The sequence below is a fragment of the Bombus huntii genome, unplaced genomic scaffold (genome assembly GCF_024542735.1).
Source record: "Bombus huntii isolate Logan2020A unplaced genomic scaffold, iyBomHunt1.1 ctg00000069.1, whole genome shotgun sequence".
NCBI classification, from domain to species: Eukaryota; Metazoa; Arthropoda; class Insecta; order Hymenoptera; family Apidae; genus Bombus; species Bombus huntii.
Genome location: NW_026099328.1, coordinates 160,971 through 187,028, shown reverse-complemented (window position 1 = coordinate 187,028; position 26,058 = coordinate 160,971). Strand labels below are relative to the sequence as shown.

Here is a 26,058-nt window from a genome sequence, read left to right as displayed (position 1 = left end):
GATTTCCTTTGAGAAAATGAGGGGTGATTGAGTTGGTATAACACTGGGATTCACAGTATTATAAAGTATATATTTCCAAGCACTTAGTTACAAAAGATTTGCGTGAAGAATGCGACTCTCGCGCTATGTGCAGACTGCCGCGTTAGGCGTTAGTTGGTAGACCGTCGCGTTAGGCGTTAGTTGGGAGACCGTCGCGTTAGGCGTTAGTTGGGAGACTGTCGCGTTAGGCGTTAGCTGGTAGACCGTTTGTCGCTCTTTTGTTTAATACGGAAGAAAGTTCGGTGTGGGTGTGCCCCTGTGCATAAAGAACGCGGATTCGTTGGTCCCACTTTCGTTAGGAAAAGTGAGGGTAACGAACCGCGGTGTCGATTGGTCATGCTGCACTACTGCTCGAAGGGATGAGTAGGGAGTCTTCTACCATCGTGGTGCGTAAATGACTGTGTGTATGAGAAAACCTAGCCTGTTTTATTACAGGGCTATTCGGGTTTTCCTAATGGGTGCATACCCGCTTTCTCCGCGTTTTAAAGGCGACTAATAAACCCAAGGACACCTCTAAAACCGACTGTGTTTCGAGCATATTTTGGCTTGCAATTCTTCAAGACAATCGGATTGAAGACATATGGCGAAACAATGCAGGGAAATGAAAGTTATGGTGGGTCCTTAGGTTTATTGAGGGTCGAAGTGCCGTTACGCAGGTCGGTTGTTGTCCGGTCGCGCGGGCTGGCGAGCAGATGTTTTAGGCGTCGTAACATCCTCCCCCCGTTGAGAGGGCACCGATCAAATTCTGGCTGTGGAGTCTGGTGTGTCGTTGGTGACCTCCTTCGCTCCGTGTGGGCGTTCGGCCTCGTCTGGATCTGGGTGGATGGGTAAGGGGACCAGTCTTTTGACGCCGCGGTCCAGGATGCTTGTTGCCGTCTGCACGGTAGCGGTCCGGATGATTCCGTCGGCTCCTGGATGGACCTTGATTACGCGGCCCAAAGGCCACTGCATAGAGGGCACGTTGTCCTCCCTGAGGATTACTACGGTGCCTTCATGAATGTTGTGTTTGCCCTTGTCCCATTTGCTGCGGCGGGTTAACTCGTTTAGGTATTCTCGATACCATCGGCTCCAGAAGTGCTGCTTAATCTGGTGAATGCGCTGCCAACTGGATAGCCGTCCTGATGGAACTGTCCTGAAATCACGCTCCCGTAAACTGGTTAGGGTATCACCGATTAGAAAATGACCGGGAGTGAGGACAGGGGGATCTTTCGGATCGGATGAGATGGGAGTCAGTGGGCGTGAATTGAGAATGGCCTCAATTTCGATCACAAGGGTGTTGAGGTGTTCAAAGGTCAGGAGCTCCGTGCCGACCACGCGGATGAGATGGCGTTTGAACGATTTAACTGCGGCTTCCCATAAGCCGCCAAAATGTGGTGAGTTCGGAGGATTAAAACGCCATTGTATTTGTCGGTCGGCGAGAAAATTCTGTACCCTATCCTGGTGGTCGTCGGACTGCAATAGGGTCCGGAGTTCTTGCAGCTCCCGATTAGCCCCGACGAAATTGGTGCCGTTGTCGGTGAGGATCGTTGCGCAGTATCCTCGCCGCGAGATGAAACGGCGTAGCGCGGCCAAGAAGGCGTCGGTGGTTAGGTCGCTGACTAACTCTATGTGGACCGCCTTTGTCGCCAGACAAACGAATATGGCGGCGTACGTCTTGATTTTACGTCGGTTGCGGTCCCTCCTCTCCTTGATGTAGAATGGGCCGCAGTAGTCGATTCCGACGTTCCTGAACGGCCGCGATTCGGTAATACGCGCCTCTGGCAAATCACCCATCAAGTATTCCACTGGTGGAGGGTTGGCTCTGCAGCAGCGGACGCACCTTCTGAGAGTGCGCCATACCTGGCTACGGCCGTCGATCGGTCAATAGCGCAGTCTCATCGCGTATAGGGTAGCTTGGGTCCCTGTGTGATGATTGTTCCGGTGCTCTTGTTCTATAATTAGCTCTGTCACCGGGGATTTCGGTAGGATGATCGGGTGTTTTTGGCTGAAGGGTATGGCGGAGTTGGTTAGTCGCCCTCCTACCCGGAGTAGCCCATCTTCGTCGAGGAAGGGGTTTAATGGCTGTAGTTTCCCTCCAACGTCCTCGCATCGATTTTTTTGGAGGATCCGAATTTCAGGCGCGAAATGCTGGGATTGTAAGATTTTTATTAGCCTGTTGTGCGCTGCGGTCAGTTCGTCTGTGGTGAGATGGGCAGTTCGGTGTTGCTTATGTCTCCATAGAAGACACCGGGCGACGATTCTTATTAGTCTTGGCCAAGACGAGTAGCGATGGAGGAGAGTGTTGTCGTTAACACTCGTCCTCAGACAGATCGTCTTCTTTTGCTCCGGGAGGTCGACTACCGGTATCGGGCTCCAAACCGGCCAATAGCTTTCGCTTTGCAGGAGCCACCTTGGCCCGTTTTTCCAAATGGACGGACATAGGAATTCCTTGGGCGTCTGGCCTCGGGAGATGAGATCCGCTGGATTATCGTCGGTAGGCACATGACGCCAGTCGGAGATATTGGTCTTGGTCTGTATCTCAGCGACTCGATTCGCCACAAATGTTTTCAAGGTGTGCGGCGAAGACCTGATCCAATGGAGTACGATGGTGGAGTCAGTCCAGTAGACTATCCGCGATATCTTGGTCGTCAGGGCCTGTTGTATTGACGAAATCAAGGACGTCAAAATAAGTGCCCCACTTAATTCGAGACGTGGTATGGAGAGCGATTTGAGCGGCGCTACCTTCGACCGCGCCGTGAGGAGTCGAGTCCAAATATTGTTCTTTCGGTCAGTCGTCCGCACGTAGACGCACGCCCCATATGCCCTTTCGCTAGCGTCACAGAATCCGTGGAGCTCAATTTTCGTTGCGGATTCTAGGATGGTCTTCCGAGGGAACCTTACCGCATTTAACAACGGCAATTGGGTGTGGTATTTGATCCATGCTGTGTGTACGTCTGACGGAAGGGATTCGTCCCAATCTACCTTCAATGTCCAGACTTGTTGCAAAATCATTTTTGCTCGAACGATTACCGGCGCGAGCAATCCTAGTGGATCATATATTTGTGCGATGACTGAGCTGATTGATCGCTTTGTGATTCGGGAAGTGTCACTGTTCGTCTTGACCGAATATAGTATGGTATCGTCGGCTGAATCCCAAAAGACGCCGAGTGTTTTTAACGTGGATGACTCACCGAGATGTAATTTCTGCTTGGTGTCTTCCTCAGGTAGCCCTCTCAGCAGATCCCGATCGTTTGAGGCCCATTTGCGGATATTTAGACCGGCTAGCTTAAGTAATCTCGTGAGATCATTCCTGATTGATAGGGCTTCGTCCTTCGTATCGGCTCCGGTCAACGCATCGTCGACATAGAAGTCTCGCCGTAGGATCTGCGCTGCTCTCGGAAATCGAGGTCCCTCGTCCTCTGCCAACTGTTTGAGACATCGGATGGCCAGATACGGGGCTGCGGATAGACCGAACGTTACGGTGTTGAGTCGGTAAGTTTCGATCTCTCCGTTGTCGGCACGCCACAGAATCTTTTGGTAGGGACGATCTTCTGGACGTAGGAGGAATTGGCGGTACATCTTCTCGATGTCGCCGGTAAGGACATATTGAAATGACCGGAATCTCAATAGGATGTTCCTCAGGTCTTCTTGTAATTTCGGACCCGTATGAAGGGCGTCGTTTAGAGACACTCCCGTGGTACTTGAAGCTGAGCCGTCGAACACAACCCGTAGCTTGGTGGTGTCGCTCGATTCCTTGGTCACGCCGTGATGTGGTAAATAATATCCGTGGTCGGTGGCGTGATCCGTGTTGATCTTTGTCATGTGACCCAAGTCTAAATATTCTTGAATCACAGCACTATACGCGGTTTCATATTGTTTGTCGCGTTGGAATCGGCGATGAAGAGAGGCGAGCCTGCTCATTGCAGTGGCCTTCGATGACCCTAGTGAGGAAAGCTTTTCGTTGAACGGTAATGCAACGATGTATCTGCCTTCCTTGGTTCGTCGGACATGGTTTCGGAAATGTTCTTCACATAGTCGTTCCGATTCCGAAAGATGAGTAGTGGCCTGTCCCTCGTCGATCTCCCAAAACCGTGCGAGGTCCTCTTGCAGAGCCGTTGTGGTTGCGTGGAACGTATTTATCGCGGTTTGGGACGTGGGACTCCCCCCGATTACCCAGCCGAAGCGTGTTTTTTGTAGACGTAGTTCAGGTTCGCCTGGTTGTGCCAGATTGACCTGCCCGATACACAGCGACGCGAATGTTGATCCGGTACTAAGTAAAACATCGATCGGGGCTGGGCAATGGAATTGTGGATCGGCTAGATGAATATTTCTGGGTAATCCCAGACTCGAGGGATCGATGGGCTCGCTTGGTACGAGGATCGATATGGCCGGGATAACAAGAAATCTCAATGTCTTCTTGTACTCGCCGTCCGTCGACGTGATGGTGGCCGTGGTGTAACGTTTTGCCGTGGTGCTCAAATTGTCGAGGGCTCCGATCTGGATCGCACATCTCCTTTGCCTTATACCGAGGGAGTTCGCGAGCCTGTCGGTCATGAAGTTCATGCTCGACCCAGTGTCGAGTAAGGCTCGGGCTCGGATTGGTTGTGCCTGTTTGTTCAAAACCTTGATCTGTGCTGTGGCCAACAGATCATAATGCAGAGGGGTGTGGGGAGATGTGTTTGTTAGTCCGATCCCCCTTGCTGTCGTAGTCTCGGACAGTCAGTTTTGCCCCGGTTGGGACTTGGATGAAGAGGTTGGGGTGGTGTTCCGGATCCGGGCTGAGCGTGACTCGTACGAGGAATGCTCTTTCGTACCTCTTGGAACCGAAGATGTATGCTTCCGTGAAGTATCGGATGTTCGCCTCGATTTGTGGGACGACCGCGACTTCGATGATCCCGATGGGGATTGTTCGGTGGAGGCTCGCTTGTGTGATGAACGACTGCCCGACGATCGACCGCTCGGTGCGCGACTGCCCGACGACCGACCGCTCGATGCGCGACTGTCCGACGACCGACTGCTCGGCGACCAACCGCTTGCCGACCGACCGCTCGACGATCGACCGCTCGACGATCGACCGCTCGAAGATCGACCGCTCGACGACCATGAATCTACCTGGGTTTTTTCGCGGTGTAGATACGTATGGTGTCGGTGACCGCAGATACGACACGAACCCGATGTACACTGTGTCGGCGAATGTCCTGTGCCTAGGCAATTTATGCACAACGATGCCTTCTTCACGATTTGAAAACGTTTGGTCGCTGATTTGGCCTTGAATATTTTGCAGTGTCTGATCTCGTGATGTCCGTTGCAGGTCGGACACACCACCGTTCTGCTGGTTGTAGCAAGGGTTCGCCCATGCGGTATGGTTGTTCGCTGACTGCGGTGTTTGTGTGTTGACCCTTTTGATTCCTTCTCTTTAGAGAGGAATTGAGTCCCGTTCGCCCGTGTTTTGAGAAAGTCTATCAGATGCTGATAGGATGGCACCTTTTGGCGGGGCAGTGTGCGTTGCCATTTACGCAGGCTGGACGCGGGCAACTTCGACGCGATCAATTCGATCATCGCTATGTTTGAAGTGACGGGCTCCTTTAGATGTTCGAGCGCCTTTAGATTTACGCTGATGGTTTCCAACAAATCCTCTAGGGCCTCTGGAGTTTCCCTTTTGATTTCCGGATAATTACGCATCAGATTCCAATGGCGCATGCAGATTTGGAGGGGGCAATTGAACTTGTCCTTCAGTGTATCAAGCGCGATGGAATAGTTGGCCTCTGTGAGTTCTAATGACTGGATACTCTGTGCGGCCCGTCCAGTTATAGATGAGCGTAGATGCTGGAACTTTTGGACATTCGTCAAACCTTCGTTAAGGTCCACTATGGATGTGAACGTGTCGTAGAAATAGGTCCAATTCTCGAGGGCACCGTCGAATTGGGGCACGCGGACCTCTGGAACGGTGGTCGGCTCTGGTTTCCGGCACGTCTCACCTCTTGTTGTAGTCGACGGGGTTGTTGCTGATATTTGCTCAAAGAGCTCTCGGAACCGCATGTCAAGCTCCCGATGCTCTTGCGATAACGAATCTACCCGCGCATCTTCCCCCTCATCTACCACACCTAACTCTTCTTGAACCTCGAGTATCCTCCTCCAAAGCTCATCGAACGAGCTGCGGCAAGATGCTAGGAAGATTCTGTTTGCCTTCCCAGACGCTTCGTACTCATCGAGTTCGCGCCTTATGGTTGCAAGTCGACGGGCTAGGACGCCTCGTCTCCGCCGTAACGTGCTGATTGATTCAGCTTGGGCCATGTTTGATTTTGATAATGAACGCCCTTACCTTGATCAAATGGACGTTGATCTGGGATTCTGTTGCTAATCGTTACGATGCGGCGTGGGCTCGTGTAGATGCTGCGCGACGGAGGTGCTTCTCTCCGATGGCGGTTCCCTTGCTCAGTTGACTAAGTGGTTGGAACTTGGATCTCACGCGACACTGTATAGTCACTGGTCAGTGCACTTTTTGGTGGCACGAGATCCGGCTCGAAGGACCATGTAAATTCGACCAATCGCGGGGAGACGTACTCGCGAGGAGAGTCGTCAACGGGGGTCGTAAATCCCCGTTACGATTATAACAATCGACACCACGAATTGATCGACCCCCTGATTTCCTTTGAGATAATGAGGGGTGATTGAGTTGGTATAACACTGGGATTCACAGTATTATAAAGTATATATTTCCAAGCACTTAGTTACAAAAGATTTGCGTGAAGAATGCGACTCTCGCGCTATGTGCAGACTGCCGCGTTAGGCGTTAGTTGGTAGACCGTCGCGTTAGGCGTTAGTTGGGAGACCGTCGCGTTAGGCGTTAGTTGGGAGACTGTCGCGTTAGGCGTTAGCTGGTAGACCGTTTGTCGCTCTTTTGTTTAATACGGAAGAAAGTTCGGTGTGGGTGTGCCCCTGTGCATAAAGAACGCGGATTCGTTGGTCCCACTTTCGTTAGGAAAAGTGAGGGTAACGAACCGCGGTGTCGATTGGTCATGCTGCACTACTGCTCGAAGGGATGAGTAGGGAGTCTTCTACCATCGTGGTGCGTAAATGACTGTGTGTATGAGAAAACCTAGCCTGTTTTATTACAGGGCTATTCGGGTTTTCCTAATGGGTGCATACCCGCTTTCTCCGTGTTTTAAAGGCGACTAATGAACCCAAGGACACCTCTAAAACCGACTGTGTTTCGAGCATATTTTGGCTTGCAATTCTTCAAGACAATCGGATTGAAGACATATGGCGAAACAATGCAGGGAAATGAAAGTTATGGTGGGTCCTTAGGTTTATTGAGGATCGAAGTGCCGTTACGCAGGTCGGTTGTTGTCCGGTCGCGCGGGCTGGCGAGCAGATGCTTTAGGCGTCGTAACATTCCTAAATTCCAATTAATAAGTAAAAACCGGAACGACCAAAATTCCCTGGACCGCGTAATCCGCATGAAAATACAAATTCAGCGTCGAATTCGAAGAGATAGATGAAAGAGGGATTCGATGGTAGAGCAAATCGGACGAACGGTTTGTAACACGAGACATTAATAAAGTTGGTGGAGCCGCGGAAAGCGGATGGAAATGGAAATTTTCCGATTTTAATATCGGCGAATGCATCGGGACGCGAGAAGAAAGATCAAAAGGTTGACTGTTGATTAATTTGAGCGGCACGCGAGCCACGAGCCCCGAGCCCCGAGCGTCGCGATGCTCGCGTGCGCCGAAGCTACTGCGATCGAGCGAGCGTCGTAACCTCGGTAAATAACCCGTCGTATAATATTACGTACACTGATCAACGATTCGGAAAGGGAGTTTCGCTAACCGGGGCATCGCCCCACCGTCGTGCGAAAATAAACTAATTAGCCTTTGGGGACGTCGAGGCATGCCCCTCGACGCCCCAGCGGATTTCAAGTCGTCGATTTTACAGCTAGCTGCTGTTACGTTCGAACCGTTTGTAAACCAGTGACGCGCAATTTGGGATAGCGATTGCGATCGAAATCCGACCCCTCTCGAGAATCCTACGGAAAGAGAATTTCTTTCGCAGTGGTTGGTCTGGCCGATCCAAGTTTCGGCGCGCGTTGTCGCGATGCCTAATCGCTGCGTTGCCGATCGTCGTTGCCATTGGAACGCGCGGCGAGCGAACAGCCGTGAGTTTGCTCTGTACACTCGAGGCCTGAACTTAAAGGCTTAACGACCTGTTTGCCGTTGCAGCTCGGCAGAAACGAATCTTCGGCGTCCGCCCGAGCTAAACCAGCGAATATTCGAGCGGCCTGCCTCGGAACGGTCGCTGAATTTCTGCTGAAAAATTAATCAACGCGGAACGTAAATCGCCAGTGATAAACACGTGAAAAACCATGCGCTGATGATGGGGTGGGGGGGGGGGGGGGTGGAAAGAACGGCAACGGCAACGTTGTTGCCAAACGAATGTAATGAACGGGCAAATACGCGTTTGTTTGCAAGTACCCTACGGCGAGCAAATAACGTTACGCGAAATACGCGGCCCGGTTTCATCCTGTGTCGTCCTTTTATACACACGCGTGAAAAATTTCGCGGAAATTCGCACTGGCGACGCAGAATCGGTGCGCGGAAGAAATCTGGCCGACTCCTGTTAATAAATTTCTTTCTTACAAAATTTACCCGTGGACCGCGCTATCCAGCCGCCCGTGTTTCCATCTCTTCGCCAGCAATTTGGCAACAGAGTTTACGAAAAGTTACGGGCGCCGACTGGAGAGAACGGCGAGACCGGTTTTTCTAAAATAAAACGATCCTGCGAAATATACGCGACGAGTGCCACGGTCAGTCTTGGAAACTCGAGTCTCCGCGAAATCTCCTTCCGCTTCTGGCTATACGTACAAGTATATCAACGCGCGCCTTGCAACGCGTCTCGTGCTGTTTTTCTCCTATTCTGCTTGCACGTTTCTCAAAGAGAATACCTAATACCAAGGTGGCCTTCGCTTTACGCGTCTGTGCGATTCCCGCGATGGAAAAAACGTCGCGCTGTTCAGCAAACCAGCGTCCACGCAACGACAATACGTATACGACGATGCATAAATCAACGAATGTTCGCGTATAGAAATTTGTAAAAAAAATCCACTGTCGAAAAATAGAAAAATTCGTACTCGTGCAAAGATCAGCGGGAAACGAAACGATTTTCGACTCGTAACCAAGCATTATAGTCATAGGAATGTAACGAAACGGCGCGCAAACAACCGACGCGAAACCATCGTGACGCAAAAGCATTTCGCGACAGGGAGCGCGGGTCCGACCGTAGCGAAAAACCAGCAGCCAGCCCGCTGTCGTTTCACCCAATGGGGGATTGTATCGATATGTCGAGGCAGCGTCGCTGAAACCTGCTGATGGCAGAGAGCCAACGATAAGGGCCGCCATCTATCGACCGTAAGAGCCTCCTTTTGTATTAACGACGCTGTTCCGACTGTAATTGAGAGCCTCTGTACTCCGGCCCAACGTCGCCAGGTTATTAAATCCCGGGATATAAATTAGTTAATATTATCCACGCGCCGCTAGCTCGCACTCTTTTCTTCGCCAGAGAAATGGATTTTCCGCTAAACTTAAATTGCTTAGCGATCGCCGGATGTGAAAGTTTTATCGAGTTCGTCGATAAAGAGCTTTCGCGTACAACCGACCCGATCAACGTACCATCGACACGCGACAACTGCCAACGATTTACGACGGTTACGATGGTATTACCTTTTCTTCACGATACTTTTCTTTTTCTTTCTCTTCTTCCGCCGTATTTGAGTTGATCACTATGGTTGGTCGCTTTACGTCATCGTGTACGAGGGACACGCCGAATAAAGTTTGTGGAAAATCATTACTCCACGGATCCTTTTCATCGAGTGTTCCAAGATAGCCGTTAGTGGAATTTTCGACCTCGTTTAAGACCCATCAACGAGCTGAAATCTGCTCGCCAACTTTACTCGGAATTCAATGCTTTTCAATTACAAAGATTTTCCGGTTAACCGTTCCTTAATTAAACATGTAACTATACCGAAACGTTTAAATTACTTTTTGGACCTGGTATACAGGTCAAAGCTACTCCAGTTTACTCTGCTTTTTTCAGATCGTCCCTTTCAATTTCGCTGCGCGGAACGTCGGGAAAGGAACTCGAATACGAACGACACGAATAATTTGATAGAAAATCATCGTCGAAGCGAATTCGAAGCAAATTCGAAGCAAATTCGAAGCAAATTCGGGCCGAACGAATTCTCGCCTCGATTCGAAGCCAATATGCTTGTCCTTAAATTGGCTGTCCTCCTCGGCAGGATACCTACGAAATCGCAAATACGAGACCGACGATTCGTAGGAAAATCTGTGTGACCGCCGATAATAAAATCTCCTATAATCGACGTTGGCCTGCTTACGTCAATCTGCTCGTGGCAGGTGTCCGACGATACAGGCTCAACGCGACATCAACCTCTTCGTTATAATCCGTACAAGCTTGGTCTCGTGTAACGGTAACGTTAGTCGTGTAATAGATACTTTCGATGTCGGCGTCGAAATCATTTCCCAATATATTTCCTGCGAAATTGCTTCGTAATTTCGTAGTAACACACCGACTGGCTATGTGCCACGTCACCGACTCGCCTACACCTTGCTATCTCTCCCTTAACGACAATTTTATTGAACCGAGCGATCGACCCAGCTCGCCCGGTAAATACCTTCGCTCCTCTGGACACACCGACGATAATTGACCCAGTTCGATATCTTTGTAAACCGACGCCAGGCGTTTCTTGCCTCGTAAAGACGAATCTTTCGAACGGTGTCATTCGCGTTCAATTCGTTTTTCTAGCGAGGGGTCTCGAATCTTTAAACGACGAGAAACCTAATCACTTTCAGACAACTTTCGTTTAAAGACGAAAGAACGTAAAGAACTGGGTTCGGCCTTCTCCCATCTGCGTATCTTTCGGGGAGTCGATTGCGATGGTCATCTCCTTTGTCGGATACGATTCGAATTGGTCGAATAAGCTGGCAAGTGCTAGATCCGTCTCATCTCCTTCTTCCGTCGAATATTAGCGCCACTACGAACGCATAAGCCGAAAAATCTTGCCACCGTATTACGCCGAAATATTAGACGATGTTCATTCGCAAGCGATAAAGCTTCGCTACTGTTCGCGATCGGCGCTGCTCTACTACGAAATATCAAATTTATCGCGTAGCCGCGTACACGGGAGAAGGAAAGAGATCGCAAGGGCGGTATTTACCCAATGCGAGAGACAGGCTACGAAAGACGAGCACGAGCGACTACAAAGTTCAATCGGGCTCGATGAAGCTTAACTTGCTCCGCGGAGAGCGGCCATTTGGAATTCGAGTGGCGTGTACGGTGTGCTCGGAGCGTTAACGAGTTCGATAGTCATCGTAAATAAGCAACCAGCGGTCCGAAAAGTCTCGCCACGGTCAAGAAGACTTAAGAAGCCGTTCGCGGAAGATGGACGGCGCCACCCGCTACTTCTCGGCCGGAAATTACAGGTGACTTAGCGCGGTCTCTCTGCCCTCGCTTCTCTCGATAGACAGAGAGAAGCGGGCGCGGGCGCATCGTAAAATCCAAGCGAAGAGAAAGAAAGAGAGAGAGAGAGGCGTCGCTCGTCGAAAAACTCAGATGCGATCTTTCGCGAGTTCGTCGACAGTTTCTGCCTCGCTGTTACGTTTCTACCGCCCCCGCTGTATTTCGAAACGGAAGGGGGGCGCGATTCCGTCTGTCGGCTCTCTTCCTGCACGCTTCGTTGTGCACCGTCGCGCGTATCTAGACGCTGGAAACGAGAATTATGAAAATTTCGTGGAGCAGTTGCGCCAACTCTTCTCGTTTCTCGCCATTGAAATCGCAGGTGTCAGGTCGCGCGATCGATACAACCCCCGTTAAAGGATCGAAACGATGTTCGTTTGCGATTCTAGGCAAAATCGTTTCCTATTTAGCGTGAAAGTTCCAATTGTTTCTCTCGTCTAGTTAGCGCGCAAGCTTCTTCTCCTTTCCTTTCACTCGTTAGAAGCGAAATAGTTCAGAGATCCTCGCAGCGTTTCAAACATCCCGATGACTCTCTTCGTTCCATTGTCTTCGTCCAGTTGTCTTCGAAACGTTAATTTATTCGTTCGTTCTCCTCGTTGGCGTAAGCGCAAACGCGCTCGATCGGTTACCTCTATTTTCGTTTTTTTCTCTGGGTAGCGCGTCGAGCGAAAAGCGGGTGTGAGTGGCTTGACGGCTCGAGAGAGTGCGATCGAGGATTCCCGATGTTCTTCTCTGACGGATCGTCGATATACGTAGAACGCGACGAGGTCCAACTCGATTTCGCGTCGCGCGTTTCAGAGGATATCAGCCCTTTTCTCTCGCGATCCAGCAAGAAACGACGAGCCGAGCGAAGGAGGAGGAGTCAACCTCGACTGCGGTATCTGCGCCGACGACGCGATCCGAACGTAGCGATTGGAAGGTCGCTTTAAGCGTTAATTTGGCGATCTCGCGATCGATCGAGATCGGTGTCGGGATCGGCGTAATACGCGCGTACGATCCCATATTACGAGCGAAAGACGATTAAAAGACTTCGCGCTCGTAACCGTAACACTGTCCGGGCATGGTTGTCCTTGGGTTTACGACGCCTGTCGCTCGAGATCCCATTGTCTCGAATCGATTATCCAACACTTTGCACCTGCTCCGATTAGTGCAACGTCGAGGAACAAAACAATGCAAGAACGATAAAACATAGGATATACATTAAATGATAAGGGATCGGGGCTTTGGCGCTACTTTGGCGGGGCTACTTTGGCGGCTTAAAAGAGACGAATACGTGGAATACGTCGATCGATCTCTCGTATCGAGGATACGGACTGGCGAACGTAAGACGGATCAAGTTTCGAGCAACGTTTCGAAAGGGCGAATAAATTGGAATTAACGCGGCTCGCTATAGGGCGAGTATACGGAAACCACGGGCTGCGATAATGTAACCCGCGGGATAAAGGCTTCCGCGTACGACTCGACGTACAATTGCCCTTTACAGTGTTCGCAGTGGAAAACGATCTGCGCACAGATCGGGGTGCGGCTTAATGCCAATTCACGGACAAAGGGTGACCGCGGACGAAAAAGAGAGCCACGGGATTCTTGGAGCGAGCGAGTAAAGTGAGAACGGCCGGCTGCGCCGTTTCTTTCGACGTTGCTCTCTCGATTCGGAGATAACAGCGCTGTGTGCCGCCGGACGATTAATAACCGACTCGAGATCTAGATACGAATAAGTATAAAAAGGTTGGATCTTGGTTTCGTCGTTCTTACGACCATATAACGCTTCGTAGGACGTGACGATGTGAAACGAAGAATCCCTTCAGAATGGAAAATGCCGCGACACGGACCGACGCGAAGGCCGACTTTGATACAAAGCCGAAGGTACTTGACTCCAACGACGTCGAGTATCGCTCAAGGGAGATCGGTCATGAAGTAAGGGAAAGAGGAGCACTCGTACGATCCTCGTCCCCCGTGCGATTAAATATCGCAGGGGTGCGGTCGATGGAGATCGTAAGAAGATTCGCGATAAAGCGATCGAAGCAGGCTTACGCCTGTAATCTTTGGAGGTACGTTAATATCGCGACTAAACGTCGTAACCTACGAAATCCGGAGAAGAGGGTCGCAGTTATTAATCGGGCAGCGATAATCGCCGGCTCCACGATATCCAACGAATTCATCCGCCCCCTCGTCCGTCGATACTCCGTCGTTCTTCGATCGTCGTTCTTAATTGCGCGTCTCAGGGGGACGAGAGCAACGCGTATCGCCACCACGCGTCGATCGACGAGGTATCGATTCGCTTCCGCGACCAGCGTCAAAGGCCGGGCCGACGAAACAACGTTATGCCACGCGTCGAGATTCGCGTTGCTCGGCGTCTTTCTCCGTGGGTCACGAAACCAAAAGGGAGGAAAAACACGAGGGATCCGTGAAAAGGCGTCGTTGTTCGATCAGCGTGTGTCCAACGATAAGCGAAGCGACGAGGACGCGACCTAACACCAACACGGGCAATTCCTTTTCCTCGGGTTTCTCGTTTTCTGGATGGACGATCCGGTCCGTAGTTTTTGATTCTCTACAGAGGAGTATACAAGTACTTGATTTGCAAAATGATTAGTTTAAAAGATATCTTAAATTTAACTTTTTTTTATTTTATTTTATTTTATTTCTTTTATTCCTTTTTTTATTTTATTTTACTTTTTATTCTATTTTTTTTATTATGTACCTTGCAATTCGTACAGCTGAACATTAAATTTAGTATTGTAGGACTTGTGTGAATGAGGAGGAAGGATAAGAGAGAGTTAACAAGTTTTTATGCTTTCATTAGTTTTTATTCACCTACAGTCTTGACTAAGAATATACAATTCAGTACTAATATATATAGAAAAATACAAATATCCACATAAAACTGTACATACAATCATACATACGAAACCATACATACAAAACCAGACATACAAAACCAAACTTGACTAAGAATATACAATTCAGTAGTAATATATATAAAAAAAATACAAATATCCACATAAAACTGTACATACAACCATACATACAAAACCATACATACAAGAATTATTATACTTAGAAAAAAAGTGTCTGGCAATAGTAGCGATTATTCGGGATCGAGGTATCCCAACTCCAGCCAGTATGCTGCCATATCTCTTGCGGATTCTCCCGGCTCTCGGTCCAGCAGCAACCTTGCAGTTATTGCTTCTCCTGGAGAAGGATCGATGTTGACTAGGCTCCCTGTCCGTCTCAACATGGTGAATTGGGCCACTCGATGTCTCTTCCCTTGGATCGGTTGTTCTCGTACACCTGGCAGAACGATTTTTCTAGCCCACGGTGCCATTTTTGCCAAATTACGGGGCAGCAGCCGTATTGAATCGAGACATTGCTCGCTCTCTAACCCCCAATCGATTAGAAAGACGATGTAGCCAGTCATGGTCCTTTGTAAAAGGATGGCTCTTTCCCAAGCGCTAGATTCCTTAAAATCTACTAGCACGGCGACTAGCATGCCTGTTCTTAAACTTTTCGCCTTCGGCAAGTACTCCACGGGATGTTCCATCATCTTCAAATTGAGTGTTTGGGTTATCTTCGGCCATCCAGCCAAACGAACCCACATGGTGGTAAGTGACTCGACTCGAACCACCCGGACGGGAACTCCTTCTCGGAACCGATCGTTTGTCTTTTGTAAAATCTCCATGGTATACTAGATTTGGAAAAAATTTCGAATGTTAATGTTCGACTATACTGATCTGCCTAGTTTACGTGTCTATGTCGGATGGTGCTGGCTCCGCCGGGAATCGGACCCCCCTTTATATACCAGCAGCACCGACCTTGGAGAGGACCCCCTTTATATATCAGCTGCACCGACCTTAGAGAGGACCCCTTTAAATATCAGCAGCACCGACCTTGGAGAGAACCCCCTTTATATATCAGCTGCACCGACCTTAGAGAGGACCCCTTTAAATATCAGCAGCACCGACCTTGGAGAGGTACTCGGTCACCGTTTAAGCTAAACGCACGTTTTCGTTTGTCTTTTTTCACGCTTTTCTTGTCCTCGCAATATTTTATAACAGTGTTATCAATACATACAGGCAAAATATATAGTCTATTTTTGATACACAAGTGTCAGATATCAATTATTGCTTTCCGTTAAAATAAATATATCATTATTAGATGCTCTTTTTAATATTCCGATCCGCATCCTTACAATATTTTACAATTTTTAACCTAAAAATGTCGCTAGAAAATAGAAAACGAAAAACAATTTGAAAAGCACTAGCTCGCTTGAATGTGAAAATTGTGACGTGGGTGTATGTGCTTTGCCCTGCTTTAAAATATATCACACTCAATTGTATTATTAATAATTAAAGTAAATTATTAAAGTTCACGTATATGTATCGTACCTTTAAGAAAAATTAACATTTAATTATCCAATGTGCTTGCGTAGAGAACAGCATTATCCGCCACATATTGCGGTGCAGTATCGTTTACGCGTAGTTCGCGTCAAACCCTGCCCTACGAAGGAACGTCCCCGCACAAAATTCAATCGTACCTAAGACGTTAAACCGATCCTTTGCAAGTTTTCTTCAAAGAGATACGCTATACGAGTTGTTTGATTGATATCCGAAAAGTTTCTTTCTGTTTATGAGGAAATAATAGACGCACAATGTTATTTGCTTTATATCGTTTTGTCGCATTACGTACGATCCATTTTGTTCTATTGAGATAAACACCGAGACATTTCACAGATTTGGTTTCACGTTTGTACGGAGGTGCTTTATTGTAAAAACGACGTTTGCGAAAAAAGACATTTTTCGGACAACCTAATATATTTCATACGATGCTGTTGCCAAGAAATATTTATTAACGAAATGCTAAAAACTGTTATTTGCAAACAAATACTAGGGGAAATTGTTTTATCCGCTTTTACACGCAGAAGAATTTTACTGCTCAATAATATTGCTATTGGAACGAACGAGCCGTTTCGCTAACATCGGAACGAAGTAGAAACGAATCGGTACTTATCAAGGAGAAAACCTTGTCCAGCGTGGGGAAAAGTTTAAGGACCGATGTCCCTCGATCCACGCTGGAGACGGCCGATGAAACAAGGCGAATTAGCGGGAGATCGGGAGCAGAAGGCAGAACGGGCGGAATAGAAAAGGAATGGATACGGCAAGCTTCGGCCGTGCGATTTCGTATCACGTAGCGTTATCCCCTCGTAAAGTTGGCCACTCGTGCCACTAGCAGAAACTGTATGGCGGGCTCCGAGAGGATTTTAATCGCGCGACGGTCGAACGTATCGGTGAAATTACTGGAGAGCCCCGTCGACGTGCCTTTCGTTCCTGTCTGCCCCACGGCTCGGCTGCCACGGATCTAACAGATTGACCGGATCCAACGTGCCGGGTTACGAAACTTCGAAACTGGCTAGAATCGACTGCTAAGTTAATTGCCGGTCGCTCCCTCGCACCTACTCGTCTATCAGACGACTCCAACTAGTAACCAACGAGGAAACCGCTGATGTCAGGCGTAAATTCAGCTGAAAATCCGTAGCGTGGAACGATGAAAGAGGCCGCACGGAAGAAAATAGCCTGGCGATCAAAAGGCTGGAACGTGCTTTCAGACCCGAACGCTTAGCTGCGCCGCCCCGCACCGAGATCCACTTTGACTTTCGCCCTTTGTTGCGAATATGACAGCCCGTTCGCGCTTTACCCTCGACGATCGACGCCGACCACGCTTCTGCCGCCTGTTATTTCCCAACCGTCCACCGTTTTGCTCCCCTTCTTTTTCATTTTCTTCTTTCCGCTCTTCTCCTTTTATCCTCTTTTCCCTTCTTCTCTCGCCGAAGCGCCGCGTTTGCTGTCGAGTTCGGCTACGATTGGCAAACACAAATCTTACGTGGACGCGCGATACGCGCGTTCCACGCATTTCAAATTTCACGACGTAACGTACTCGACGACTCAACGTAACGTGGAAAACGCGACAAGATGTTCGAATTTGGAATTATGCGAGCGCGCTGGGTCGATCGGCATGCCATCCGCCAAACGCGCGGCAAATAAATCTGTCGGTGTAATTTTAACGAGCCGCGATACCGCTCGAGGATTATACGGGTAATTTAAATTCCGCTCGCTCGATCGACGCGACTGATGGAACGACGATGAGCCGGCTGAGCCGAGATGAAATGATAAATTAGCGAATGAAACAGCCAAGTATAATGGAATGCCCGGTTAAATATAGAGCGTTTTAAACCGATTAACAGATAACTGCAAATTAGATCGTCCATTAACGCGGTTCGTCCACGTTCGAGCGGCATCGTTCGAGAATCAGTCGGAGAATTAGTCCGAGAATTAGTCAGAATACCCTCCGATCGATCGTTTTCCCCCCCGAAATCTGGCATTCAATCTGTTTCGATTCGCCATTCGCGCGATCCGAATTTAAGTTTCACGATTGTGAATACGAACGAGCCGTGCGTACCACTGACTATCGCACGATCGCTGTGGCAAAACGCTGGCGTACAATTAGCGCTATTTGCCGTTACGTGAAATATATTGTAAACGTTATTGCTCGCGCGTGGAAACTCGCTACTTCGCGCAGCCAGTCGAACTGTTCGATATTTATAGTTAGTCGACAAATACCGCGTACCTATCGTCGAGATTCTACGCAAGCATTGCGCGCGATAGAAACCCCTTCTATATCGTGCAATTGTCGTATCGAATAGCCGCTGCTCGAATTTCGCGCTGCGAATCGCATTCAAAAAATTTTATTTATCTGGAAATCGAACGTGCAGATTTTTTTTTTAATTCAAACGACGTAACCCGAGCAGTTAGATTGGCCGAATTTCGTTCTCTTTGGAAACTTTGAGACCTCCGAACAACCCGTCTCTAGATGTCTACGATAACTTTGAAATTCCTTGTAAATTCGACCAATCGCGGGGAGACGTACTCGCGAGGAGAGTCGTCAACGGGGGTCGTAAATCCCCGTTACGATTATAACAATCGACACCACGAATTGATCGATCCCCTGATTTCCTTTGAGAAAATGAGGGGTGATTGAGTTGGTATAACACTGGGATTCACAGTATTATAAAGTATATATTTCCAAGCACTTAGTTACAAAAGATTTGCGTGAAGAATGCGACTCTCGCGCTATGTGCAGACTGCCGCGTTAGGCGTTAGTTGGTAGACCGTCGCGTTAGGCGTTAGTTGGGAGACCGTCGCGTTAGGCGTTAGTTGGGAGACTGTCGCGTTAGGCGTTAGCTGGTAGACCGTTTGTCGCTCTTTTGTTTAATACGGAAGAAAGTTCGGTGTGGGTGTGCCCCTGTGCATAAAGAACGCGGATTCGTTGGTCCCACTTTCGTTAGGAAAAGTGAGGGTAACGAACCGCGGTGTCGATTGGTCATGCTGCATTACTGCTCGAAGGGATGAGTAGGGAGTCTTCTACCATCGTGGTGCGTAAATGACTGTGTGTATGAGAAAACCTAGCCTGTTTTATTACAGGGCTATTCGGGTTTTCCTAATGGGTGCATACCCGCTTTCTCCGCGTTTTAAAGGCGACTAATAAACCCAAGGACACCTCTAAAACCGACTGTGTTTCGAGCATATTTTGGCTTGCAATTCTTCAAGACAATCGGATTGAAGACATATGGCGAAACAATGCAGGGAAATGAAAGTTATGGTGGGTCCTTAGGTTTATTGAGGGTCGAAGTGCCGTTACGCAGGTCGGTTGTTGTCCGGTCGCGCGGGCTGGCGAGCAGATGTTTTAGGCGTCGTAACATCCTCCCCCCGTTGAGAGGGCACCGATCAAATTCTGGCTGTGGAGTCTGGTGTGTCGTTGGTGACCTCCTTCGCTCCGTGTGGGCGTTCGGCCTCGTCTGGATCTGGGTGGATGGGTAAGGGGACCAGTCTTTTGACGCCGCGGTCCAGGATGCTTGTTGCCGTCTGCACGGTAGCGGTCCGGATGATTCCGTCGGCTCCTGGATGGACCTTGATTACGCGGCCCAAAGGCCACTGCATAGAGGGCACGTTGTCCTCCCTGAGGATTACTACGGTGCCTTCATGAATGTTGTGTTTGCCCTTGTCCCATTTGCTGCGGCGGGTTAACTCGTTTAGGTATTCTCGATACCATCGGCTCCAGAAGTGCTGCTTAATCTGGTGAATGCGCTGCCAACTGGATAGCCGTCCTGATGGAACTGTCCTGAAATCACGCTCCCGTAAACTGGTTAGGGTATCACCGATTAGAAAATGACCGGGAGTGAGGACAGGGGGATCTTTCGGATCGGATGAGATGGGAGTCAGTGGGCGTGAATTGAGAATGGCCTCAATTTCGATCACAAGGGTGTTGAGGTGTTCAAAGGTCAGGAGCTCCGTGCCGACCACGCGGATGAGATGGCGTTTGAACGATTTAACTGCGGCTTCCCATAAGCCGCCAAAATGTGGTGAGTTCGGAGGATTAAAACGCCATTGTATTTGTCGGTCGGCGAGAAAATTCTGTACCCTATCCTGGTGGTCGTCGGACTGCAATAGGGTCCGGAGTTCTTGCAGCTCCCGATTAGCCCCGACGAAATTGGTGCCGTTGTCGGTGAGGATCGTTGCGCAGTATCCTCGCCGCGAGATGAAACGGCGTAGCGCGGCCAAGAAGGCGTCGGTGGTTAGGTCGCTGACTAACTCTATGTGGACCGCCTTTGTCGCCAGACAAACGAATATGGCGGCGTACGTCTTGATTTTACGTCGGTTGCGGTCCCTCCTCTCCTTGATGTAGAATGGGCCGCAGTAGTCGATTCCGACGTTCCTGAACGGCCGCGATTCGGTAATACGCGCCTCTGGCAAATCACCCATCAAGTATTCCACTGGTGGAGGGTTGGCTCTGCAGCAGCGGACGCACCTTCTGAGAGTGCGCCATACCTGGCTACGGCCGTCGATCGGTCAATAGCGCAGTCTCATCGCGTATAGGGTAGCTTGGGTCCCTGTGTGATGATTGTTCCGGTGCTCTTGTTCTATAATTAGCTCTGTCACCGGGGATTTCGGTAGGATGATCGGGTGTTTTTGGCTGAAGGGTATGGCGGAGTTGGTTAGTCGCCCTCCTACCCGGAGTAGCCCATCTTCGTCGAGGAAGGGGTTTAATGGCTGTAGTTTCCCTCCAACGTCCTCGCTTCGATTTTTTTGGAGGATCCGAATTTCAGGCGCGAAATGCTGGGATTGTAAGATTTTTATTAGCCTGTTGTGCGCTGCGGTCAGTTCGTCTGTGGTGAGATGGGCAGTTCGGTGTTGCTTATGTCTCCATCGAAGACACCGGGCGACGATTCTTATTAGTCTTGGCCAAGACGAGTAGCGATGGAGGAGAGTGTTGTCGTTAACACTCGTCCTCAGACAGATCGTCTTCTTTTGCTCCGGGAGGTCGACTACCGGTATCGGGCTCCAAACCGGCCAATAGCTTTCGCTTTGCAGGAGCCACCTTGGCCCGTTTTTCCAAATGGACGGACATAGGAATTCCTTGGGCGTCTGGCCTCGGGAGATGAGATCCGCTGGATTATCGTCGGTAGGCACATGACGCCAGTCGGAGATATTGGTCTTGGTCTGTATCTCAGCGACTCGATTCGCCACAAATGTTTTCAAGGTGTGCGGCGAAGACCTGATCCAATGGAGTACGATGGTGGAGTCAGTCCAGTAGACTATCCGCGATATCTTGGTCGTCAGGGCCTGTTGTATTGACGAAATCAAGGACGTCAAAATAAGTGCCCCACTTAATTCGAGACGTGGTATGGAGAGCGATTTGAGCGGCGCTACCTTCGACCGCGCCGTGAGGAGTCGAGTCCAAATATTGTTCTTTCGGTCAGTCGTCCGCACGTAGACGCACGCCCCATATGCCCTTTCGCTAGCGTCACAGAATCCGTGGAGCTCAATTTTCGTTGCGGATTCTAGGATGGTCTTCCGAGGGAACCTTACCGCATTTAACAACGGCAATTGGGTGTGGTATTTGATCCATGCTGTGTGTACGTCTGACGGAAGGGATTCGTCCCAATCTACCTTCAATGTCCAGACTTGTTGCAAAATCATTTTTGCTCGAACGATTACCGGCGCGAGCAATCCTAGTGGATCATATATTTGTGCGATGACTGAGCTGATTGATCGCTTTGTGATTCGGGAAGTGTCACTGTTCGTCTTGACCGAATATAGTATGGTATCGTCGGCTGAATCCCAAAAGACGCCGAGTGTTTTTAACGTGGATGACTCACCGAGATGTAATTTCTGCTTGGTGTCTTCCTCAGGTAGCCCTCTCAGCAGATCCCGATCGTTTGAGGCCCATTTGCGGATATTTAGACCGGCTAGCTTAAGTAATCTCGTGAGATCATTCCTGATTGATAGGGCTTCGTCCTTCGTATCGGCTCCGGTCAACGCATCGTCGACATAGAAGTCTCGCCGTAGGATCTGCGCTGCTCTCGGAAATCGAGGTCCCTCGTCCTCTGCCAACTGTTTGAGACATCGGATGGCCAGATACGGGGCTGCGGATAGACCGAACGTTACGGTGTTGAGTCGGTAAGTTTCGATCTCTCCGTTGTCGGCACGCCACAGAATCTTTTGGTAGGGACGATCTTCTGGACGTAGGAGGAATTGGCGGTACATCTTCTCGATGTCGCCGGTAAGGACATATTGAAATGACCGGAATCTCAATAGGATGTTCCTCAGGTCTTCTTGTAATTTCGGACCCGTATGAAGGGCGTCGTTTAGAGACACTCCCGTGGTACTTGAAGCTGAGCCGTCGAACACAACCCGTAGCTTGGTGGTGTCGCTCGATTCCTTGGTCACGCCGTGATGTGGTAAATAATATCCGTGGTCGGTGGCGTGATCCGTGTTGATCTTTGTCATGTGACCCAAGTCTAAATATTCTTGAATCACAGCACTATACGCGGTTTCATATTGTTTGTCGCGTTGGAATCGGCGATGAAGAGAGGCGAGCCTGCTCATTGCAGTGGCCTTCGATGACCCTAGTGAGGAAAGCTTTTCGTTGAACGGTAATGCAACGATGTATCTGCCTTCCTTGGTTCGTCGGACATGGTTTCGGAAATGTTCTTCACATAGTCGTTCCGATTCCGAAAGATGAGTAGTGGCCTGTCCCTCGTCGATCTCCCAAAACCGTGCGAGGTCCTCTTGCAGAGCCGTTGTGGTTGCGTGGAACGTATTTATCGCGGTTTGGGACGTGGGACTCCCCCCGATTACCCAGCCGAAGCGTGTTTTTTGTAGACGTAGTTCAGGTTCGCCTGGTTGTGCCAGATTGACCTGCCCGATGCACAGCGACGCGAATGTTGATCCGGTACTAAGTAAAACATCGATCGGGGCTGGGCAATGGAATTGTGGATCGGCTAGATGAATATTTCTGGGTAATCCCAGACTCGAGGGATCGATGGGCTCGCTTGGTACGAGGATCGATATGGCCGGGATAACAAGAAATCTCAATGTCTTCTTGTACTCGCCGTCCGTCGACGTGATGGTGGCCGTGGTGTAACGTTTTGCCGTGGTGCTCAAATTGTCGAGGGCTCCGATCTGGATCGCACATCTCCTTTGCCTTATACCGAGGGAGTTCGCGAGCCTGTCGGTCATGAAGTTCATGCTCGACCCAGTGTCGAGTAAGGCTCGGGCTCGGATTGGTTGTGCCTGTTTGTTCAAAACCTTGATCTGTGCTGTGGCCAACAGATCATGATGCAGAGGGGTGTGGGGAGATGTGTTTGTTAGTCCGATCCCCCTTGCTGTCGTAGTCTCGGACAGTCAGTTTTGCCCCGGTTGGGACTTGGATGAAGAGGTTGGGGTGGTGTTCCGGATCCGGGCTGAGCGTGACTCGTACGAGGAATGCTCTTTCGTACCTCTTGGAACCGAAGATGTATGCTTCCGTGAAGTATCGGATGTTCGCCTCGATTTGTGGGACGACCGCGACTTCGATGATCCCGATGGGGATTGTTCGGTGGAGGCTCGCTTGTGTGATGAACGACTGCCCGACGATCGACCGCTCGGTGCGCGACTGCCCGACGACCGACCGCTCGATGCGCGACTGTCCGACGACCGACTGCTCGGCGACCAACCGCTTGCCGACCGACCGCTCGACGATCGACCGCTCGACGATCGACCGCTCGAAGATCGACCGCTCGACGACCATGAATCTACCTGGGTTTTTTCGCGGTGTAGATACGTATGGTGTCGGTGACCGCAGATACGACACGAACCCGATGTACACTGTGTCGGCGAATGTCCTGTGCCTAGGCAATTTATGCACAACGATGCCTTCTTCACGATTTGAAAACGTTTGGTCGCTGATTTGGCCTTGAATATTTTGCAGTGTCTGATCTCGTGATGTCCGTTGCAGGTCGGACACACCACCGTTCTGCTGGTTGTAGCAAGGGTTCGCCCATGCGGTATGGTTGTTCGCTGACTGCGGTGTTTGTGTGTTGACCCTTTTGATTCCTTCTCTTTAGAGAGGAATTGAGTCCCGTTCGCCCGTGTTTTGAGAAAGTCTATCAGATGCTGATAGGATGGCACCTTTTGGCGGGGCAGTGTGCGTTGCCATTTACGCAGGCTGGACGCGGGCAACTTCGACGCGATCAATTCGATCATCGCTATGTTTGAAGTGACGGGCTCCTTTAGATGTTCGAGCGCCTTTAGATTTACGCTGATGGTTTCCAACAAATCCTCTAGGGCCTCTGGAGTTTCCCTTTTGATTTCCGGATAATTACGCATCAGATTCCAATGGCGCATGCAGATTTGGAGGGGGCAATTGAACTTGTCCTTCAGTGTATCAAGCGCGATGGAATAGTTGGCCTCTGTGAGTTCTAATGACTGGATACTCTGTGCGGCCCGTCCAGTTATAGATGAGCGTAGATGCTGGAACTTTTGGACATTCGTCAAACCTTCGTTAAGGTCCACTATGGATGTGAACGTGTCGTAGAAATAGGTCCAATTCTCGAGGGCACCGTCGAATTGGGGCACGCGGACCTCTGGAACGGTGGTCGGCTCTGGTTTCCGGCACGTCTCACCTCTTGTTGTAGTCGACGGGGTTGTTGCTGATATTTGCTCAAAGAGCTCTCGGAACCGCATGTCAAGCTCCCGATGCTCTTGCGATAACGAATCTACCCGCGCATCTTCCCCCTCATCTACCACACCTAACTCTTCTTGAACCTCGAGTATCCTCCTCCAAAGCTCATCGAACGAGCTGCGGCAAGATGCTAGGAAGATTCTGTTTGCCTTCCCAGACGCTTCGTACTCATCGAGTTCGCGCCTTATGGTTGCAAGTCGACGGGCTAGGACGCCTCGTCTCCGCCGTAACGTGCTGATTGATTCAGCTTGGGCCATGTTTGATTTTGATAATGAACGCCCTTACCTTGATCAAATGGACGTTGATCTGGGATTCTGTTGCTAATCGTTACGATGCGGCGTGGGCTCGTGTAGATGCTGCGCGACGGAGGTGCTTCTCTCCGATGGCGGTTCCCTTGCTCAGTTGACTAAGTGGTTGGAACTTGGATCTCACGCGACACTGTATAGTCACTGGTCAGTGCACTTTTTGGTGGCACGAGATCCGGCTCGAAGGACCATGTAAATTCGACCAATCGCGGGGAGACGTACTCGCGAGGAGAGTCGTCAACGGGGGTCGTAAATCCCCGTTACGATTATAACAATCGACACCACGAATTGATCGACCCCCTGATTTCCTTTGAGATAATGAGGGGTGATTGAGTTGGTATAACACTGGGATTCACAGTATTATAAAGTATATATTTCCAAGCACTTAGTTACAAAAGATTTGCGTGAAGAATGCGACTCTCGCGCTATGTGCAGACTGCCGCGTTAGGCGTTAGTTGGTAGACCGTCGCGTTAGGCGTTAGTTGGGAGACCGTCGCGTTAGGCGTTAGTTGGGAGACTGTCGCGTTAGGCGTTAGCTGGTAGACCGTTTGTCGCTCTTTTGTTTAATACGGAAGAAAGTTCGGTGTGGGTGTGCCCCTGTGCATAAAGAACGCGGATTCGTTGGTCCCACTTTCGTTAGGAAAAGTGAGGGTAACGAACCGCGGTGTCGATTGGTCATGCTGCACTACTGCTCGAAGGGATGAGTAGGGAGTCTTCTACCATCGTGGTGCGTAAATGACTGTGTGTATGAGAAAACCTAGCCTGTTTTATTACAGGGCTATTCGGGTTTTCCTAATGGGTGCATACCCGCTTTCTCCGTGTTTTAAAGGCGACTAATGAACCCAAGGACACCTCTAAAACCGACTGTGTTTCGAGCATATTTTGGCTTGCAATTCTTCAAGACAATCGGATTGAAGACATATGGCGAAACAATGCAGGGAAATGAAAGTTATGGTGGGTCCTTAGGTTTATTGAGGGTCGAAGTGCCGTTACGCAGGTCGGTTGTTGTCCGGTCGCGCGGGCTGGCGAGCAGATGCTTTAGGCGTCGTAACATTCCTAAATTCCAATTAATAAGTAAAAACCGGAACGACCAAAATTCCCTGGACCGCGTAATCCGCATGAAAATACAAATTCAGCGTCGAATTCGAAGAGA

At 49.8% G+C, this 26,058-nt stretch overlaps 4 protein-coding genes across 4 annotated transcripts; all 4 read right to left on the bottom strand.

Annotated features, from left to right (window-relative positions):
• Positions 1 to 777: 777 nt before the first annotated feature.
• Positions 778 to 1,812, bottom strand: LOC126876304 (uncharacterized). Its single transcript, XM_050639143.1, has one exon. It carries the CDS (start codon positions 1,810 to 1,812, stop codon positions 778 to 780), a length of 1,035 nt encoding a protein of 344 aa, XP_050495100.1.
• Positions 1,813 to 1,899: 87 nt separating this feature from the next.
• LOC126876303 (uncharacterized) lies at positions 1,900 to 6,312 on the bottom strand. The gene is made up of 2 exons (XM_050639142.1): positions 5,190 to 6,312; positions 1,900 to 4,652 (listed from the first exon to the last, which is right to left on the bottom strand). Exons 1-2 carry the CDS (start codon positions 6,310 to 6,312, stop codon positions 1,900 to 1,902), a joined length of 3,876 nt encoding a protein of 1,291 aa, XP_050495099.1.
• A 13,010-nt stretch (positions 6,313 to 19,322) lies between these two features.
• On the bottom strand, positions 19,323 to 20,357 carry LOC126876302 (uncharacterized). The gene has a single exon (XM_050639141.1). The coding sequence runs from the start codon at positions 20,355 to 20,357 to the stop codon at positions 19,323 to 19,325; it is 1,035 nt and encodes a 344-aa protein (XP_050495098.1).
• An 87-nt stretch (positions 20,358 to 20,444) lies between these two features.
• On the bottom strand, positions 20,445 to 24,857 carry LOC126876301 (uncharacterized). The gene is made up of 2 exons (XM_050639140.1): positions 23,735 to 24,857; positions 20,445 to 23,197 (listed from the first exon to the last, which is right to left on the bottom strand). The coding sequence occupies exons 1-2, from the start codon at positions 24,855 to 24,857 to the stop codon at positions 20,445 to 20,447; spliced, it is 3,876 nt and encodes a 1,291-aa protein (XP_050495097.1).
• Positions 24,858 to 26,058: the final 1,201 nt, after the last annotated feature.

Bases quoted from the DNA above. Each gene is read 5' to 3' on its own strand.
- LOC126876302 (XM_050639141.1), bottom strand. From the start codon at position 20,357: ATGGGTGATTTGCCAGAGGCGCGTATTACCGAATCGCGGCCGTTCAGG.
- LOC126876303 (XM_050639142.1), bottom strand. From the start codon at position 6,312: ATGGCCCAAGCTGAATCAATCAGCACGTTACGGCGGAGACGAGGCGTC. The intron at 4,653-5,189 runs GTTCGTGTCGTA...TGTTGGCCACAG, and splicing joins GCCGACACAGTGTACATCGG to CACAGATCAAGGTTTTGAAC.
- LOC126876301 (XM_050639140.1), bottom strand. From the start codon at position 24,857: ATGGCCCAAGCTGAATCAATCAGCACGTTACGGCGGAGACGAGGCGTC. The intron at 23,198-23,734 runs GTTCGTGTCGTA...TGTTGGCCACAG, and splicing joins GCCGACACAGTGTACATCGG to CACAGATCAAGGTTTTGAAC.
- LOC126876304 (XM_050639143.1), bottom strand. From the start codon at position 1,812: ATGGGTGATTTGCCAGAGGCGCGTATTACCGAATCGCGGCCGTTCAGG.